This window comes from Anomalospiza imberbis, chromosome 9 (assembly GCF_031753505.1).
Source record: "Anomalospiza imberbis isolate Cuckoo-Finch-1a 21T00152 chromosome 9, ASM3175350v1, whole genome shotgun sequence".
Classification (NCBI taxonomy): Eukaryota; Metazoa; Chordata; class Aves; order Passeriformes; family Viduidae; genus Anomalospiza; species Anomalospiza imberbis.
The window spans coordinates 23,444,919-23,464,273 of NC_089689.1; the positions used below are offsets into that span (position 1 = coordinate 23,444,919).

The 19,355-nt window shown below is 42.3% G+C and overlaps 1 protein-coding gene across 3 annotated transcripts in view; it reads right to left on the minus strand.

Moving 5' to 3' along the window:
* Nucleotides 1–19,355, minus strand: part of TRABD2B (TraB domain containing 2B) — a 266,250-nt gene that overhangs the window by 9,000 nt on the left and 237,895 nt on the right. For 2 of the 3 annotated variants that reach the window (XM_068198673.1, XM_068198676.1), the window contains exon 6: nt 15,225–15,494. In XM_068198673.1, the coding sequence (XP_068054774.1) occupies nt 15,225–15,494 (270 nt within the window). Of the gene's footprint in view, nt 1–11,355; nt 12,698–15,224; nt 15,495–19,355 lie in introns of those variants that run through there. The other variant, XM_068198674.1, reaches the window with a different exon arrangement.

Below are 19,355 nucleotides of genomic sequence, written 5' to 3' on the forward strand. Positions count from 1 at the left end.
CAAACTAATTTTTAGCATGACTTGGTTCATCCATGTATGCAGGGTTTATCAGAGCACACGGGACACCACAGCAGAAGGACACACGTCAGGACCAGGAGTGTCTTTCTGGCCCATCTGTCCCAGACACAGGAACAAGATCTAAACCCCTCCTGACATTTATGTCTCATCCAGTCTCAAAAAAACAGTGATAATGATAGCAATTCCAGAATCTGTCCAGACACCCACTCCAGCATTTCACCATTTGTGATGCCCAGAATTACTGCCTAATGTTTCACCAAATCTCCCCTGCTACAATGTAAGGTCATGACTTGTCCTGTCCCCATGGACAGGTTTATTCCTTTCCTCTTCTCAAGAGCCTTTCACATATTTTCAAGATTTAACCATGTTTCACCTCAGCCTTTTTTTTTTTTTTTTAACAATTCCCTCCACCTTCTTTTGCAAGTCCTCAAGTGCTTTCCCTCTATCCTCTCCTCTGCTCTGCCCTGGCTCTGATCCATGTCTGCTCTGGAATGAGATGCTCCAAACTGGAAACAGTAGGCCTGGGTGAGATCTCACCAGCCCTGTGCTTGGTGCAGTAGGTACCACTGCCTCTATATCTGCTAAGTGCATGAAAAACAGGCAATCTCCAAGAGGACAGACAGTATTGGCACTGCTTTTTGCCCCCAAAGTCCAAAGCACCATTATGGTCCCGGGAATTGTTCTGAAGCTCATGAAAAACTGATGGTTCTCTAAGGGGGTGAGGACCAACCCAATTATTGTGATATTTCTATCCATTTTAAATCTGCTGCCGTGCCTTGGTCCCAACGTGGTCTGTTCAGGGTAAAGGAAGTAACCCTTTCAAGTATAACTTACAAAGTGTTTGGGGATTTTTCTGGATCAAAGGAACTATGTAAACACAAGACAACTATTTTTAATAAATGTAAGCAAATGTTGACTCAGACAGCCTTTCTTACAATAGCATCTGATGAAAGAAGCTAGATTGAAACCTGAAAAATGCATGCTTCAATTGAAAACCTAAAAAGCTAGTAAAGTGAAAGAAACTTTTTGAGTAAATACAATAATGACTGTTTTGCATTTGTGATTTGATGTTAACCTTATGATGGCTAGGAGTTTTCTTAAGTGATATTAAGCATATGCTTCCTGTTTCTTTTCAAACAAAATTTGCCCTACTTTTTTTTTTTCCCTTTTTATTTAATGAACAGATGTGAAAGGACTGATCACATTATTTTTCTGGTGATCAGAAATAATGTTCTGCAAGTGAAGACAATTATTCTTGGAACTAAGCAGGCCTATTTATGTCACCAAAATTTATTCATCAAGATTTGAAAAATACATCTGCTTAAAGTGCTGGACCAATCCATTGCAGTCTGTAAATGAGCTGGCTGGCAAGAAGTCTGACCACACATTTGAAGGAAAAGAATAAGTGCTCAACCAAGAGTTAACAAGAGTATGTTGGGGGGGTAAAAAATTCACTAGAAAAATGTCACAAGGATTTAACTTTGAAGATAACTAGAGTAGCCTTTCAAAAGGAACATGAAATTCCCATCTTCTAAAATGTTCATATTATTATTTAATGTGTTTCTGGAAGGGGTTCTTTAGATCAACACAGGCTCTGTTCCCCACATCTCTCTCTTCATCATTACCTCCCTTACAGACACTGTTCTTGCAGCCTGAGGGATAAATCCTGCAGGATGCTGAGTCTTGTGGTCCCAGATGAGGAGGACTGTGAGCACACAAATACCAGAGCTTCCAGCACTAGTATTCACAACTCAGCACATCCTAAAGCTCTTTGTGGGACCAAGGCCAAGAGGCTCATGCTTTCACAAGGTTAGGTTCATTAAAAAAAAATAATAATCCAAGCTGGATCTGATTAGGGAATCCAGTTTTTGGTCCAGAGGAGGCCACTGCTTATTTGCAGTAGTGTAGTAAACTGCCTTAGCATGTCTGAGTGAGTAAGCACTATCACACCCTGGTTTGGGGCCAGCAGAGAAGATCTGGCATGAGCCATAAAGAGCCTTCTCTCTGCTATTTTTTGGTTACCCCAGGGTCACTGGGAGCCTGGATCTCTGGCCGTGTCCCACGGTGCAAGCACCCACTCTCACGGTGAGCAGCACAGCCTCCGCCACGTGATGGACAGAGGGGTCAGCAATAGCACCAGGAGCATTTCCACAGCCCTTCACTGTCCAGCTGAGCTCTCCTTCTGATGAGACTCAAATGGGAACCATCTCCATCTGAGAGCAGTGTCAAGGTCTGATCCTGCCTTTTCCCTGTGCTCTGGTTCCTCTGGAGACTGACACTGAGTAATTCCCCCCATTGAAGGAGGGACCTGTGAGCCTTCCTCCTGTGCAGAGGCAAAGGGCAGAGCAAATACCCTGGCAGAGGTCTAATCCCCCCACCCTGCTTGTTGTTAGGACATCTGCCATGGCTCATCTCTAGGAGAAATAATAGGATACCAAGGGAAAAGACAGAAAGGGAAGCACAGTTTTCACCAGGCAGTGGCTCTGAAAGCTGTGAGCAGCATGCCAAGATCACGAGCCACACTGTCACCAGGTACTGAAATACAGCTGGCAAGCAGGACACTGCACACAAGGATGGGATACTTAAATGTGCCATTAAGAGGCCTTTAGTAGGATTTAAAAGGTGGCCTTAATTGCGGCTATGTCATGCAGGCATACAGACAGAAGTATTCAGCTGTCTTCCTTCTACGGTTTATAGGGAACAAGACATCTCCAGAGCAATAACCCTTTCCCCACAAAGGCATGCCTCTAAGGTTGGTCAGATGAGCTGCTTCTAAAAACCTCCATCTCTGGAATTTAGGTCTCCTGAATCCCAACTAAGCTCTGGCCTCAATGGGGGCTCTGACTGGTAGAGATTAGTTCCCAAATTGGGTTGGGACAGCACGGCAGGGAAGAGGAAAACTGCTGATTCTGCAGTGCAAAAAGCAGCTGCTGGTGGGACACAGCTCCCCTCTGCAGTCCTGCAGCAGCTGCCCAACACCAGGCAGAGCAGGGCTGCAGCTGCTGTCCCTTCTATGGGGTCTTGGCTCCAGAGCTTGACAGTAAGGAGGAAAAGGTGGGTCACTTGGATCAGGGGCTCCAGGGGGGCCATGCTGGTGTAAGCAGGAGGAGGCTCAATGCTGAGATGCAGCACAGAGTCCTCTAGTGCAGTTTTGGGCCCCTCTCAGGATAGGCTGTGGGCTGGAAGCCAGGAGATTTGGTTTTTATCCCCAAGTCACCCACTGAGGAATCATCAAAACCTCGTTAAATCACTTTACTGCTACGACTCCCCTGACTCTGCTCTGAGTCAGGACCCTGGAGCATTGGTGTGACACCACCAGCATTAACACAACCTGAAGTGTTTTGCAGGCTCGCTCTAATTTGCAGGTCCCAGTGGCTCAGGCCACCTGCAAAACATCTCTGTGATGACAAATTCAGCCCTGGAGAGACACTGACCTGCAGTGAGGCTGAGCAAGGGCATCCTAAAGCCACAGGTGGGTCACATCGTTAAGGCAAAGCGGATCATCTGCGGTGGGGCCAGAGGAGGGGACAGGGATGGATGGGGCAGTGGGGACTGCTGCATCTGAGACAGGGAAAGGGGAGTTTTCTGTCACAGCAGTGCAGCCTGAGGGCTGGGGAACACAGTGAGGCAAAGGTGGACAGGAGGATGCATCCAGCAGGTAGGGAATGAACAGGTGAGAAACAACACCAGCACAGCCCAAGGCCCTTTTCTCAGGTGAACTTCCAGTTTGTGGGAAGGATTCCTGCACCTCACAGTCAGATTTAGCTTTCCCCACCCCACAGGAGACTGTGCATGACCCTTCTCTATGTCCCACCCCAAAGTCCTTTAGGAAGACCCAGTGAATACAGATCCTGCACTCACACCTGTGGCTGTGGCAGAATCAGGCCTGCTGCTCCTTTCCAGACAACTGCAGAATGGTGTAAAAACATAGAATGTTGTAAAAACCAATAACCTTTGAAGCACACCCTCTGAGTAATTACCCCATTCCCATCTAATGACTAAAAGATGTTATATTCCTCTCTGATATGGCAACAACAAAGATTTTGACCTTATTAAAACCAGCCCATCAGGAAACTACATGTCATCCTTAAAAAAAAAAAAAAAAAGGTATAAAAAGAAATTAAATTCTTTAAAATCCCTGTGAAGAGTATTCAACATACTGTAGCTGAAGACCCATGATTTGTAGTAGTGTCTGGGTGGTCCTGAGACAGGAGATGACAACATTAGTTCTTTCCTTTTCCCTTTTAAGAAATGCTTTGATGATTCTCTAATATCCTAAGAATATCCCCTGTGATTCTGCAGTGGGACAAGGCAATCCCAGAGCTGGGATAATGCATCCCAGTTTTAGCCTGGCCCTTGCTAAGAGGGGATAGCTCAGAGCCCTTTTTTTCCACCAGTTCTGCACTGACATCCGAGCCAGGATGCGCTCATGATAGTCTAAATAGTGATGTGGGCTCCAAACCATCCCCAAACTCACCCCCACCCACTGCACACATCTGGTTGTGTACCTGATTTGTCTGTGTGATTAAGGCACCCATCATCACAGCTCAAATAACCATGGACTTGTTCCACTGCTCCTTGGACAGATAATGACTGCATTATTGCAGCCAAAGTAAGCAAGAACATCAAGGGCACAAACACAGATGAGCTTAGCATTGGAAAAACCCTGCCAGTGAAGATTTTTGGGCAACCTGCTGATACACAACACATAAGGAATTAATTTGATGGAGCTGCAACCAGGTGGTTTTGAACCAAATCCCAAGCATGAGAAGAATATCTGTTTTTTGTCTGTATTTTGCAAACTGCCTGCTCTCACCAATAGAGCCTCATATGCAAAAGAATTTATATTTTTGGGGTGGTCAAAACTGTAATCCATATTTTACATCTCAGGCTCAACTTTTCAATTAATTAGAACCAGAGTGACTCGCTCTGCCCTTTCCTCTGTGTACTCAAGTATTTGTTTGGCATTGTGTGGGCCCTATGGCTCAAATATTTTTTGCAGATGCACAGAATTAACCATGCTTGTTTAGATGTGCTTGGGGAACACATACATTTGTAGAGATGTATATACTTGACCCTGTCATTTTTTTGTTAAACACTGTAAAAGATATCGACTTTCCCCTCCAGAATTTAAAATGATTTAGAATAGGTGGTAGTGGGGGAATACCTAACACATCCTGTCAAATTAAGTATTTTCTCGGAGACTGTTCTCTAAGATAAAATTATTTCAGCTATAGAGATGTCTGTGCAATGTATTAAGGAACAGAATGAACAACCAAAATATAAACTGGCTTAAATGGATGTCCAATATACTGCATTTTTCCACTTGATTTTAATTTTCTTTTTCCTTCTCCCTGTTCTTTTTCCATCTCTACATAACAGTTTTTCTCTTTGCTTAGTCTGTATCACATTTTTCTTTCTAATTCACTGGGCTGACTTTCTTCTTGTATTTTTCCAGTGTCTCTCTTAGTAAGAGTAATTAAGGTTGGGTCAGATCTTTGAACCTATTATTTGGAGTATTGAATTCAAGCTTGTATCATTGAATAGAAGCACTGATCTCTTTTTCTTGCCAATAGAGTCACATATAAAACAAAACAAAAAAAAAGGTTCACAGAGCACATCTACCAGGCACACTGAAGTGCTGCATTGGCCACAAGGTTTGGGTTCCTTCTGCTGCTGGCAAAGCAAATACGGTGATAGCAGTCACAGCACAAACTCCCAAACTCCTTCTCCTCAAGCACAAACTCCCAAACTCCTTCTCCTCAAGCACTTCCAAACCCTCTGAAAGTCTGGAGATGCCATCAGTGGCTCATAAAAAGCTGCTTGCTGGCCTGCAGGGCTGGAAGGACTGAAGAACCTTTCCCTGCCAAGTGTCATAGCTCAGACCCTGAAGTGTCTCTGAAGATCTGAGCTTCTGAGAGCGTGGTCTGCAGCACATCTCTCCACGGTTCTGACACAAGAGGCATCCCTGGCACCCAGCAGCTCCCAGGCACTAAGCCTGGCCCCCTCAGCCTGGGCTCAGGCCCCAGGTATAAAGCTGACTTTGTTCAGTTAAGTTATTCAGGAATTGTGAAGATGTGATCTGAGAGAAATCTGAATTTGGCCTGGCATTTCCATAATTGCAGGAACCCAGTTTTTACAGCATTCAAACCATATGATTTCAAATAAATCCTACTTCTCCTTCATCCTAGTGAGTAACTGGACTTAGACCAAAGCTGCCCTTTGGGATCCTGCTGGGTTTCCAGCCTGCAGTGCACCCCGTGGTCCTGGGAGTGTAAGAGAATCCAATTTCCTCCTGATTCACCCCACAATGAATCTGTCTTATTAGATACCACAATATAACTGTGGTTAAACCCCTTCCTATAAAGCAGCTGCCCACCACAATAGTAAAGTGGCCTTACTCCCTGTCATACTTTTCCTCACTTCATTTTCCAGGCCATGAAACTCACTAGCCAGAAGGGGAATAGCAGAATTAGAAATAAATCCCGTATCCCTTACCTTTTTCCTCTGGGCTAGCACTGATAGCGTTGTGTGTTTGCACTTCCACTGAATTTTAAAGACATTTCTCTTTCTTTATGGTAACTCACTGGAAGATGATTTTTTTTGTATTATATGAATTTTATATTACTTTGTAAGAGGAACAAAATATTTGCAATTTTCAGGGCTTAGATACTGCTAGATATGTAGGGCACTCAAATAAAAAATTCCAACTTGGGGTTGTGGCGTTTGAGCAGGTTTATTCTGGCATTTTTTTCCCTTGCCAAAGAAAAAACTTCTGTATCCAGAACTGCAATACAGGGAGTGCAGGTGCTTTACTACCCATTCATGTGCTTGAGGAATCCAACTTAGCCTGGGCATGAGCCCATTCAGCACTTTTTAGTGTCTGCAACTGCAGTCAGCCTTGAGTTAACACAAACCACACTCCTCACCCACCCTAAATTGCAGGGTAAATGTGCTACTGGGTATTGAATTTTCTCTGCCTGTTAAACCAGACAACTTATTTTTCAGCTGAGTGAACATAAAGAGTTTTGTAGAGCTGTGTTAAAATGCAGCTCAGATTTAGAGGAATTACCTGAGGGTACTGAGTGCATTTTCCCATGTTATCTGTTTGATAAGAGCCAGATCACTTTTATTTGTGTGTGTGTGCAATAGATAATATGCCATGAGGAGTCATTGTTAAAGACTCCAAGAAGCCAATGCTTAGTACATCTGGCTAGTGAAGCCCTGGACATGGAAAATATAAATGTCAAGGCTCATATTTATAAATTGGAAGGGCCATGACGACATCTGCTAACAAGCTTTCTTCCAGAGCCCATTTGCTGTACATGGTTATTCACAGGCAACAACAAAAACGTGCATGGATCACATGCATGGCGTGCCCTTCCTTTCAGGAACAAACGCTCCAATAACACACAAATGCTCTGTTCTCACAACACAGAAATACAAGTGTTTGCAAACCTCACAGCAAAGCTCTTGCATACCAGACCACAGTGGGACACACACTGCTGGAACAGGCTAAAAATAGCTGGGGAAAAAGCCTTGCATTAACACAGAAGACAGTCAAACTCAGTGTTGTTAACTCTTCCAGTGAAATAAGCTCCTTTTCTGCCTCGCTCTACAAGAGACACTTTGTACTACAAATCTAATCCTGAAGCCTTGTTTTTTAGGACTCAGTAGTTGTGGATGGGAATCTCAAGACTTTGTAAACAAGGTCTAACCTATTTGACCATGGTAGCTCAATACTAACATTAAAACAAACTACAGGTAAAAGAAATGTGATCCTACATTTGTAACCACAGGCACCTTTTCTTCAGCTTAGTGCCAAATGAGAAATCCAAAACTGATCCAGTGCATAAGCATAAAGGTTTTGCTAATGATTTACTATTGTAGGTGTCTAGACCACAGATCACCCCAACACTCTTGGCACTGGCCACTGTCACAGAGGCTGCCCACAAGGCTGCCAAGTTGTCAAGAGAAGGAAAAGCATCAGCACAAAGAGCCTGGACTGCTTTATGATATCCATGAATTTAGCAAAGTATGGATTCCATGCTGTCTGTCCAGTCTGCAGTACAGCTGGACACACACACACACCAATATGAAAATGGTAGGAAAAGCAATGATGAAGTAACATGGAGGAAATGCACCACCTGGTCACAAGATGAAGGAGAGGATGCCTAGCTCTGCCTCCCACTTCCTGCAGTCTGCATTAATGTCAGGTGACAAGGATATATGAGATACAAGTGACACATGTCCCCATCTCAGAGATTCTGCTGAAGGCTGCAGGCTCCAAAACACCCCCCTTGAATTGGCATGGATGGACTACAGAGTGAAGTGCAGTGTTTGTGTGATCACAGCCTCCTGCAAGGTGAGCTCAGAGAGGTAGAGGTGAGTACAGCAGATGGAGATGCAGGGGTCCCTTCCTAATCCTTTCTCCAGGGCCCATACAAGCATGTGCAGCCAGAGTTTAAAAAGGCAGATAGAAAGAGCACTGGAGAAAGAGAATATTTAAGCAGGAAATGGAGAAAGATGGAACTGAAAAGTTAACAGGTTGTAGAAGTCCTGGCAGTGGATGAGGAAGTGAGGCTGCACTGGCTGAGAAACAGTACAACAACTGGGGATCACAGAGCAAGAGATCATTTAAACCCAGCCACTGCTGCTTCTTGAATCCTAAGAAATCCTAAGAACACATTCTGTTTCTGCTGCATCAGTCAGATCTTAGGCAGCTTAACAAAGTTAGCAGCTGTAGGGCTGTGTCCAGTCAGTCAGAAATACATCAAGCTGGGACAGATATAAATAGATATTATAGACTATCTTTACTCAACACATCTCATATGAGAAGTAGAAAACAAGAAAAGAAACCTCTTCATAGGCTCCATAAAACATCTTGCATTGTATTTTCAATCTTAATCAGCATTGAGGAGGAAAGAGCAGAAAGTGCTCTTGGAAATCCATTGCTGAAAAATACCTCATTGTTCAAAAATCCTAACTCGTGTGCTCTAATTTTGTTACTCGATCGCCTTCAGAAATATGGATTTAATATTCATGGTGGATTTAAATTTCACTAAAATAAAATACATAATGCATTACCAACAGAGAATTTAGTTTAATGAAACAAAACTGAAATCTATACACAAATTATGTTTCCAAAAGACTTCTGTGTTCTTTAACAATTTTACTTTCAGGTATTTATAGCTTTCATTAAAACAGCATTTGCATACTGCTTCATATGAATTGGTCATACTGAAGCTGAGACACTTAAGTAATAGTGAAAGTAAACATGTAAGGCTTTTGCTTGTTTTTCTCTAATTTTATCTGTGTGCCATCCAACAGTGGCAGCACATTATTAAGAACAACAGAACAAAGTAAAACATGGATCTTTTCATGTGTTTAGCAGGTAAAAGTGAGGCTGTACATCTTTTCAGCCCCATCTGGAGGATAACAAATTAACTCTGACTTTACAAGGGGAAAGAAGTTATCAGTCACGGCCAGCTGACAGGGAAGGTCTGTTAGCATGGAGATGCTACAGGTTTGGACACGAATGTCAGGACTTCCCGTCGTTACTGAGATGCATTAGAGATCTGTGTGCTGAGGCCAGGTTCCACAGCTTTAATTAATATACTCTGTGCACTCTGACCAACCTGATAATCCAAGAAGCCTCAATAAAAACCATCTAGGGAGGGAGGATATGTCATCACCACATCATTTGTTACAGTCAGGAGATTTACCTCTTGTTTTTACTGTGCTAAGTTACACCGTGCACCATCCTATTTTACTTTCACTGGAGGGCTCGTGTACCTGGGGCTGTGCAAAGGGCATAATGACAGAACTGCCAGAGCCAGTGCTTCTTTAAAGGAGGCATTGAGCCATCTGCTCACCTTAAAGGGGGATCAAATGGAAACAGGAAAAAACCAAGGAGGGGAGCATGCAGTATTCCCTGCACTTGGCTCTCTGCTCAGGAGGAGCTGAGGATGCCTTCACAGAAGCAAGATAGCATGTCTGAGAGAGGCAGGCAGGGCTGGGAGGAAGAAGGACCAACTGATGCACTGCTAAACTGCCCAAAATGTCTTCTTCTGGATACTGTATATCCACCAGGGTTCAAAAAAACTGGGCAAACTAAGAGCAGAATTTAGGCCAGTTCAAGACATAAAGGTTCACCTTCCACAAAGGAATGAGGTGAGAGCATTTGCTCAGGAGGTATTTTGGGACCACACCATCTCACAGAAAGCTCTTGCACCCAAACTGACACACCCTGAAGTTCTGCTGCCTGTAGATATTTGTATACCATGCCCTGCAAGACAGAGAAGCCCTGAAGCTGTGTCCTCATCCCTGGTTGAACACAGGGCAAATAAATGCAAAGGTGACACTGCTTCCTTGGCTGCTCAGGCTGGAGGAGGCAGTGATCCCCCTCCCCATGAGCATCAGGAGGCACTCCTCGAGCAGTGTCCTGACCAGGGAGGCAGACAGGGTAGTTTAAACAAACAAGGCCCCAGTGATGGAAATTTCAAGCTCAAAGCTACCATATGGAGGGAAATCATCTGACCACAATTTACCTGTTAGACTTCAAAGGTGTCTAGGTCTCCTCTAAATAAAAGCAGTCTTTTCTTTAATGAAGTTAAGTACTGTATTTCAGCACCATGTGTTGTGAAAAGGAAGCAATTTGGATTAATTTACTGAAATTTACCTTTCAGATGCATTTAAATGGAATTAAAAGTTTGTCTGAGTTGACAGAGTTCTGTTTTCCATCACTGCATTGTCTTGAAAGAAAGGATAACAGGATAAGTGCTTAAATTCCATCCAAACTGATAAGGTTCACTCTGTACAGGCAAACTCAGTGTAGTTTATTACATATTGTCTCCCTTCATCCATCACTGCTATACATTTTTTCCCCTAAAACAACTGCTTCTTCCAAAATAAATTGATATTTGTGATGTTATTGCATTCATCTGGGGTTGAATAGTCTGCACTGGGCTATCAGAGAGCTGCCAGTTCTACTTACAGGGAGAATTAATTTCATTTCCCACTAAAGGTAGCTTTTGCAGGGCTAAGCTTACATCTGGGACAAGAATTTCTTTTTTTCTCTTCTGAGAACAATTCTTTGCCCTTAATTTCTTTCCTGTTGAAGCGTGTGTCCTTACCCTCTTTCCAAACACCACCTTCACTCAGATCTCTTCCTTGGCAGTGGGAATTAACTTGCCCATTACATCCTTTCTACTTTTTTTCTTCCCACCACTGTACTTCTCTCTTTCACATCCCCTAGCTGCCATTGCTTCTTCCAAACCTCACCCCTCATGTAATGCCCTCCCAGTTAATAATTCCCCTCCCTCCTTTTTCCCAGGAGCTTTCCTCCCTCCTTGCCTTAGGTCCCAGGATAACTTCCCCCAGCAGCTGGGAGAGGTTCTCTGTTATCCTGCACTGGTTTTGTTGGCAGCCTTGAACCATTTGCCTGCTATAACAAAGGTGCAATCCTGACCTGCCCTTCACTGACTGCTCTGAAACCTCACAGGCATTTCTCTATTCTTTCAATTAACTGAGCATCTCATCATGAAAAGCCAGTGAATGATCTGTAATTAAGTATTTATATTACATGGGGAAGCCTAGCTAACACAGTGTCAACAGAAACAATGATACTCTGTATGCCAAACTGCAGCCTTGCAGCCTGAGGGTTTTGTCTCCCCTGCCTGCTGCCCCAGCTGGATTTTGGCTAGCCAGGGTTTGAGTCTTGTCTAAGTTCAAATTTCTCCCAGGAACAGACTTCAGATCTGCACATTTCTGCAAAATCAAGTAGTTAAGAAAAAAAATCTTGCTACTTGAAATCTCCATTCAATTTTGATTCTTGACAAGCCATTTCAAACAGAAACTGCAGTCAGGCAGGACTTTTTCAGTTTGTTTAGATTTTGGGGGAAGGAGGCAGAAGGGAGAGGAAACCACACATTTCATCAGCATTTTTTATTTTTTAATAGCCTTCAGTGCAACCGATTCCCCAGGAGATCAGCAAATCTTAGCTCTGTCAAAGACAGGGAGGAGACAGAGCAGAAGCTTTCTCATCCTCCACAGCAGTACTAAACCTCCAACACACAAATCTAAACACTGTCCACGCAGGGGTGCCAACCCAAATGCCTCAGCTGTGAAGACAGAACAAAAAGAAAAGGACAATCTCCAAGGTACAACTGAAAGTAAATACTAATAATGATGTGTGGCATTAAATGATGACTCATTTTTCACGAGGCCATTTCAGACTGTAGCCATAACCCTGGATCAGACCCGAATGACTGTGAGAGCTGAAGTCTTAGTGGAGCCATTAATTATGGATTTCCTGGCTTTTATAGGTTGGAGTCAGACCTTTGATGTTCCTTTAAGATTGTTCTCCTGTGTTCATTTCCTTTGTTTCTGTGTTGGTAGCTTAAGAAAACACCCTAAGATTTCCATGGAAGTGTATGAGATCGCCTAGAAATGCGTAGTCCATAAAAGCCCTGCAATTCATGGCTCATAAAGTCCTCTAATCCATGGTCAATAAAGCTTTGGAAAAGAGCTGTATGAACCACAGTCATTTCACAGTTCAATGAGGTTCATACAGGAATCAATAACCTGGTTTAAATTCGCCTGGATTTGTCCTCCACCTGCATATTTCTCTTTGACTTTTCAGGTTGAAAAGCAGCTCCAGCAGCTGAATTCTGGAGACCTCGCATGGAAACAATGAGCTTTATGCAGCTTTCCCCCAAAAGCCGTAGGAAAGACCTAAATCCCTCTACTTTGTCTCAAAGGTGAACAATTCAAGTTTCAGCTGACAACTGGTGAGTTAGGGAACTGGAAGAACAGCCATTTGGAAATACAGGGCCATAGCTCAAGTTAATACTAAATGCAGAGACCTCAGTCCATACAGAGCATGGGGAACTCCAACTGAAGTGTATGCAAATGCATAATGGATTTTTGGGACAGGTTAGAGTGAGAACTCCCTAGTACACCAATTACCCTTCGAAAATGAGTGCTAAGTCTTACTGCTGAAACATTATTGAGGCAATGCAAAGAAGTCCATGTTTCTCTCCTGCACAGATAACACTCTATTGCCTGTATGATCAGCCACCCTGCTTGTTCCCTCCCAGAAATGATCACCACACAAGGTCTGGTCACAGACACACATTTCTGCTCTTTTCTTGCCAATCAGAAAGGAACCAGTTGGAGAGAACTCACTGTTTATTGCTTTGTGCAGGGTCCAGCTTGCAATTAATGCTGATGAAACCCAACTGCCAAAAGCACAATATGCAGCAGCTGGTTTATGAAAGTTGAGACCCCATCCAATTTATGGGAAAACCAGAGTTGGTTGTGAGTCTCTGATTTAGTGAACTTGCATTTTTTGTGTTTTGTTTTGCTTTGTTTCCAGGAAAACACCAGAAGTTACTCCAGAACTGCAGAAGCACTAAAACCATCTGAAAGCACTAAGGCAGGCTTCCCTTCTTCCAGCCTTTCCTCATTTCTAGGCCTGTGATCTCCCACTAATATCTCCCTGGGATCTTTCATCAAGGCAGGCAACACACAGTGTCTGGTTCATCACCAGCATGGTGGGAGTGGAAACTTGTGTTTCCTCACCCCAATCTCCACCCTTATGAAATGGAAATAGAGGGATAAAAGGCTTTAATTCAGGTGAAATCTCACAGGAGCACAGAGCAAATAATTCAATTCTAATCTTCAGAACTACCTCTTAAATCCCTTTCCTAGGAACATTTAATAAAACCAGCAAAAGGTGCAAAAATCCAAAAGCACCACTTTAAACTCCCAACTACACATTTCACTGCCAATATCCAATATCCTTTCTGGATAGATAGGATAGAGGTGGGAGGATTGTGCCCAAGTGCCAGGCTCCCACCAGACCTATTTAAACACCTCACTTGTACAACACATGAGGAACTGGACCACAGACCCTTGTGAAATGCTGGGACATCATGGGACACCACAAGTCAGCAGCCCCCAGGCAGGACAGAAAAGCCCCTTGTATTTGAGACAATCAGCTATGGTGAACCAAATGCCACCTAGTTCATGCTTAAACATCCTCTGTGGAGGGGATCAACCACTGAACACACTTTGAAAAGAAAATACATGAATCCTTCTTACAAGGCTGGCACTGACCTCAGAAACAGCCTTATTACATTAAGATTAATATGCACCACCTTAATAGCAACCCTTACATCATTCACCCTGAGAAAACAATAAACTACAAAAAATGAGGTAACTGCTCCATTAAAAAGAATGAATAAAAATAATAGTAATAATAATAAAAATCTGAAAACACAAATATGTGAAGCTTTTTTTTCTCAACAAAGGGAGAAATCTCTGAGAGACTTTCAAGGAATTTAAGTGCTATGAAAATGGGAATACGTAATGCTCAAAGACAATTATTATATGTGTAGGTGAGTAGTCAGTTCCCAACATATTACTTAGTTCCTTTTACTTGTTAGAAGATCAATAAACATTGTGGCTGTTTATCTGCCCATGACTTGGCCTGGATAACGGCACTAAGAGCTTTAGAGGTGGGAGAATAAATTGCCCAGGAATCCTGAAAGCACACATTGAGAAGCCCTGGTCAAACATGAAGGCTCTTATTCAAACACTGAATAGGAGTTTTTAACCTCAGACCAAGATTGGAATAGCCATGGAAAAGTGCCTACCTCTATTCTCTTCACATAGAGGATTTAGTTAAATACTTCATTTTGCTTCAGTTTCCTATTTTCAGTGCAGTTTGAGATGCTAAAACATTTCAGCCCCATAACACAGTTAAGGAGGTTGAAAGTCAGATTTGTCAGAATCTTAAAAACTCTCAGGAATATTCTGTATGGCTGGAAAATGGGCAAGCTTTTCTGATGAAAACTGCTGGTAAAGATAGGAAAAGAATTATTGGAAGAAAAAGGACAAGCACAGAGTATTTTCTGTTGTTGTTCTTTTCCTGTTTTTCACTCTGACAAGTCTTTTCTTCTTGTATTTTAAATATTTTAAGCATTATCTATTTTTTTCCTCTTTACTTTTTGATCAAACATTCCTATGAACATGCCTATTTTCCTCCTAGCTCTTCATTAGGCTACAAAAACATCATCTCACTCCCAGTTAGCCTTTGTCCAGCTCTCCCTATGGTCTAATCAGCAAGAACTGGGATCTGCAAAGAGCATCGAGTTAGGAGCCAGCAGGAAGAGGACAGGGACCCAGCAGTCATGACTCACCTGTCTTCTATCCGAACCCAGAGGTCATTGAACTGCCTCTGGCGATGGTGCTTGTGCTGCTTCTTGTGCCATTTCTTCTGCCTGCCAAACTCCTCCAGCTGACTGATGCTGTCAGGCAACAAGAGGTGAGGAGACAGGCTGTCCTCTTCATCCATCTGCTGTGGCTTCAGGGAAGGAGACGCCAGTGGGACCTGCTCAGAAAGCTGGACAGGGGGCAGGGCTGTCACTGAGAGTCCCTCCAAGGCTGGGCTTGTCTTTGTCGTCCTTGAACTGCAAAACACAACATTTAAATATGAGTAAAGGAGGAAGAGTGCCAAAACAAAGGTGAAAGCAGAAGACTGCACTGCTTGGTGGGTGCCCCTGACTGCTGAGAAGGTACACAAGGCTTTTGCTTTAGGGCAGCAAGTAAAGACAGCACTGGCATTTCATAGGAAGCTTTCAAGTAAACACTTAGCTGAAAAACAGGGAAAAGGCAACAGATTGCTGTTTTCTGGCATTTTAATGACTTCTTAGAGGCCTTCAAGCCTGTGGTAGGGGTTGTCTCCCCTGCTGGGCTGAAGCTCGAATGACAAAACTTTGTCCAAGCTGGCAAATGACTGTCTTTGAGGAAAACAGATACCTGAAGAGAAGCTGATCTTAAATTAACGAGATAATAGAAGTTATCTCATGCTCTCTTCTTTTTTGTTTTTATTTTTTTCCCCAGCTTTGGATATCATCTGTAGAAAACAAGTCATTGTTTTAACTGCAACAAGAATTGTGTCTTCTCATCCAGTCAGGATTGGGGACAAGGAAGCCTAGGTTGATGACAGAAGCACGGAAACTTGGCAGCTGGGATGGGATATGTGAGACGTGAACTCCAGTAGGTAATGAAGAAAAAAGGGGTAAATGACCTGTCCAAAGCCTCCTTGAAACAGTTCTGTCAGAGCTCTTCAATCCTGTCTGAAGTATTACCACCTCTTGTACATGACTGGAATGATGCAGAAAAAGACCTTTTATTTTCATCTTCTAGAGTTTCACTGATTTTAGAAGAAAGTCAATATAAACTCTCTCCTTTGGTATGCAGCCATGTGAACTTATTGTGAGCTAAGATAGCTGAAACAAAAACCTAATAAACCAGGACTGACATAGAGTTATTTTTCTCCCCTAACTTCAGTAGAAGTTCATATTGAGGCTTAATTGCAAGAAATTTTCCTGTCCCTGGGATGGGCCAATGAGTTGTACATACAGAAAACAGGAGAGAATTAATAGGCAATATGAAGCTGTGGTCTGCAAAAGTATTTCTATTACATGGATGCTATGACTTTTATGACAGAAACAATTAAAGCCACGTGAAAAATTTTGCCTCCTGAGTGAAACCAGTAAGACATTTTAATGAAAAAGTAATAAAAAATCCTAAACTTCATTGGTGACAATGTACAAAATGTGCCGCAAGTGAAACCACATGTTTCATTTATGGAACATTTTGTTCTCTTCCAAAAAAGTCACATCTACTACTAATGAAAGCTTTTTTTCTTTTTGACTTTCCTGAAGTCTGTTACAATACCAGTCTTGATGGTCACCTCTATTTCCATTGCATTGTGTTTCATCTGAAGGTCTTTCCAGTACCTACTGAAAATTAATTACTGTTACTATGAGACTCACTAGCAAATACTGCAGTAACTTTGTTACTCGTAGCCAACACTCATTAAGTTCTTCAGAGATCATACAACAGATAAAGGAAAAAAAGAAAGTTTTTTAAAACTAATTTTAAAATTCTTCATGGTTGGTATAATTAATAAAACACACAGGAAAATCCCTTTTGTTTCTTATTTTCCCAATCATTCAGACTCCCACTGAATCCTTTCCAAACTCATTCATACTCAGTCCATGCTCTATTTTATATCACAGATAGATCTGCCGGTTCTAAATTTTTTTCCCCATTAAGACTTTCTTTCATGTTTCATGTTGAGGGTGAATGTTTCCCAGTGCAGCAGTTTCCTTTGAGAGTTCTTGGTGCTCTCCAAAGCCTTTAAGAATACCTCATCTATGGCACAGGCTCCTGGCTCAAGCAAAGCCATCTCCAGACCACGTAAATGAAGAGTTGCTCACAGGTTTGGCGGGGGGTCCCATAGGCCACAGCAGAGAGTTCTTAATTTTTATCCAACCATGATGGTGCATCCGCGAAGTACCAACATCCAATTGCAGCCATTTAGCAGCTTGGAGGATAACACTATGAGCTTGGACAGGAGAGTTGAGGCAGGTAGGAAAGACCTGGACCAAGCACCTACAGACACCATGTGGGTCCTGAGATGGCAGCAGAGACCAATGGGTGGCAGGGAGCTACTGGAACCGAGCTGTAGCCAAGATTTTTGTTTCCATTGACTTCCTTCTCTGTGCCTTGTGCTCCGATCAGTCAGCAACTCCTTGAGATGCTGCAGGTAGGAGCAGCCCCCATGTGCCAGCTCAAGGCTGGGGCTGCTCTTTGATTCCTTGAGTGGTCTTAGGGATATCTGAACACGTACTTTCCACCTTTTAACACCTACTATTTTCTTACACGTGTTTACCTTGCTCTCAGCCCCGTAAACTGGAACCAGTAGAGAGGTGTTTTTATGGGTTGAGATTTTACAAACCACTTAAGACGACTGGCAGCTCCCTTCTTATTAAAATTAATGACTTTGGGCATCAAAATCCCAGTGGTGGCTTTGAAAGTTTCTGGCTTAATTGTTTCCACTACCATCACATGAGCCACAGGTTGTAAACTTGATATTTCAGAACATTCTTTGGGAAGAGAATAAATAAACACTGGAAAAACGTTAAAATGCTGTAACCTAAAGAAGGTTATAAACTAACCACCAGCATGTTAGAGTCGAGTCAGGGGGAATAGATCCACTGTGGCAACTGCATATTACATTTGGTTGATATTTGTTCCATTATGCCTGCACTAATATTTTTTTAATTATTAGTAACTGCTGATAATTGCACCAAGACCTAAGAGGGACTTTTGAAAGCTGTATATTGATGCATGCTTCCTCCTCTAAAAGAAAAGAAAGATAGTTTCAAACTGATTTAATAAATCAGTTACAAAAATTATACTGCTTTATATATAAAATAATAATTACAATTAAACAACCAATATTATAAAAATATTATTAATTCATTATGAACCTGGTCCTTTTCAAATAGGACTGTCATCCTACAGACATTCTACCAGAAGGAAAATCAAAACAGAATATGGATATTTCATCCAAATATATTGCAAGAATATTTAAAGATGTTAATGTAATGTAAGAAAGATTTACTATAAAATGATGATTTCCCCATTGATTTCAGAAAAAAATTATTAATACAAAGTGCTAGAATTTATTTATATTCTGGATTTTTCCCCTGAAAAATAAAGGAAAAACCTGCCATCAGCAATCGGAGACGTGGACAATTGATCTCTGCGTTACGTGAAGCTTTACTGTTAAATTCAACTCCTCATTTCATGGACTATTTCATGCCTTTCCCCTGGTCTCAGTCTCTGTGCACTCTGTTAGCACAGCTGCACTGTATGAAACCATAGGGATATATTGGACTTTTTTTTCCATTCCTTCACTACTGCTGAGACAGCTTTTCAAGATACACAGTTATTTTTAAAGTCAGGGAAGAAGCAAGGCTAGTTTTCAGTTTGTGAGGCCACAGTGCCTTTTCTGAAGAAAGAGTGAGAAAGTACCACCCAAATATCTTGGTCCACACAAAGATCTCAGAGATTTTTCATTAATAACTTGATACGATTCCAGGCTTAGAGGTTCCACCCATTTTTAAATGTATCATTCCCACCCAGGGTGGTCTTGGAAAAATGAAAATTATTTCAGGCCATGAGGTGGGCTATTCTCATCTCTGACCTTAATTTCCTTCACCAGGATGTGCAGTCCTGCAAAACAAGTTCTCTAAGACAACCGAGTCCAAATAAGAAAACTTTGGAGTTGCAACAAATATCCTATGTGGCTTGGTCCTAAGGTACAGAAAGCAGTGAAAACAGGAAAACATTTATTCTTGCTAGTTCTTGAAAACTAGCTTAATCCACAGACAAAGACCTCTGTGGTTTTCTTTCACTTCTGGTGAAATTTGCCATACTTTTCTAATTCTTTCCAAGAATTAAAAGAACAAAAC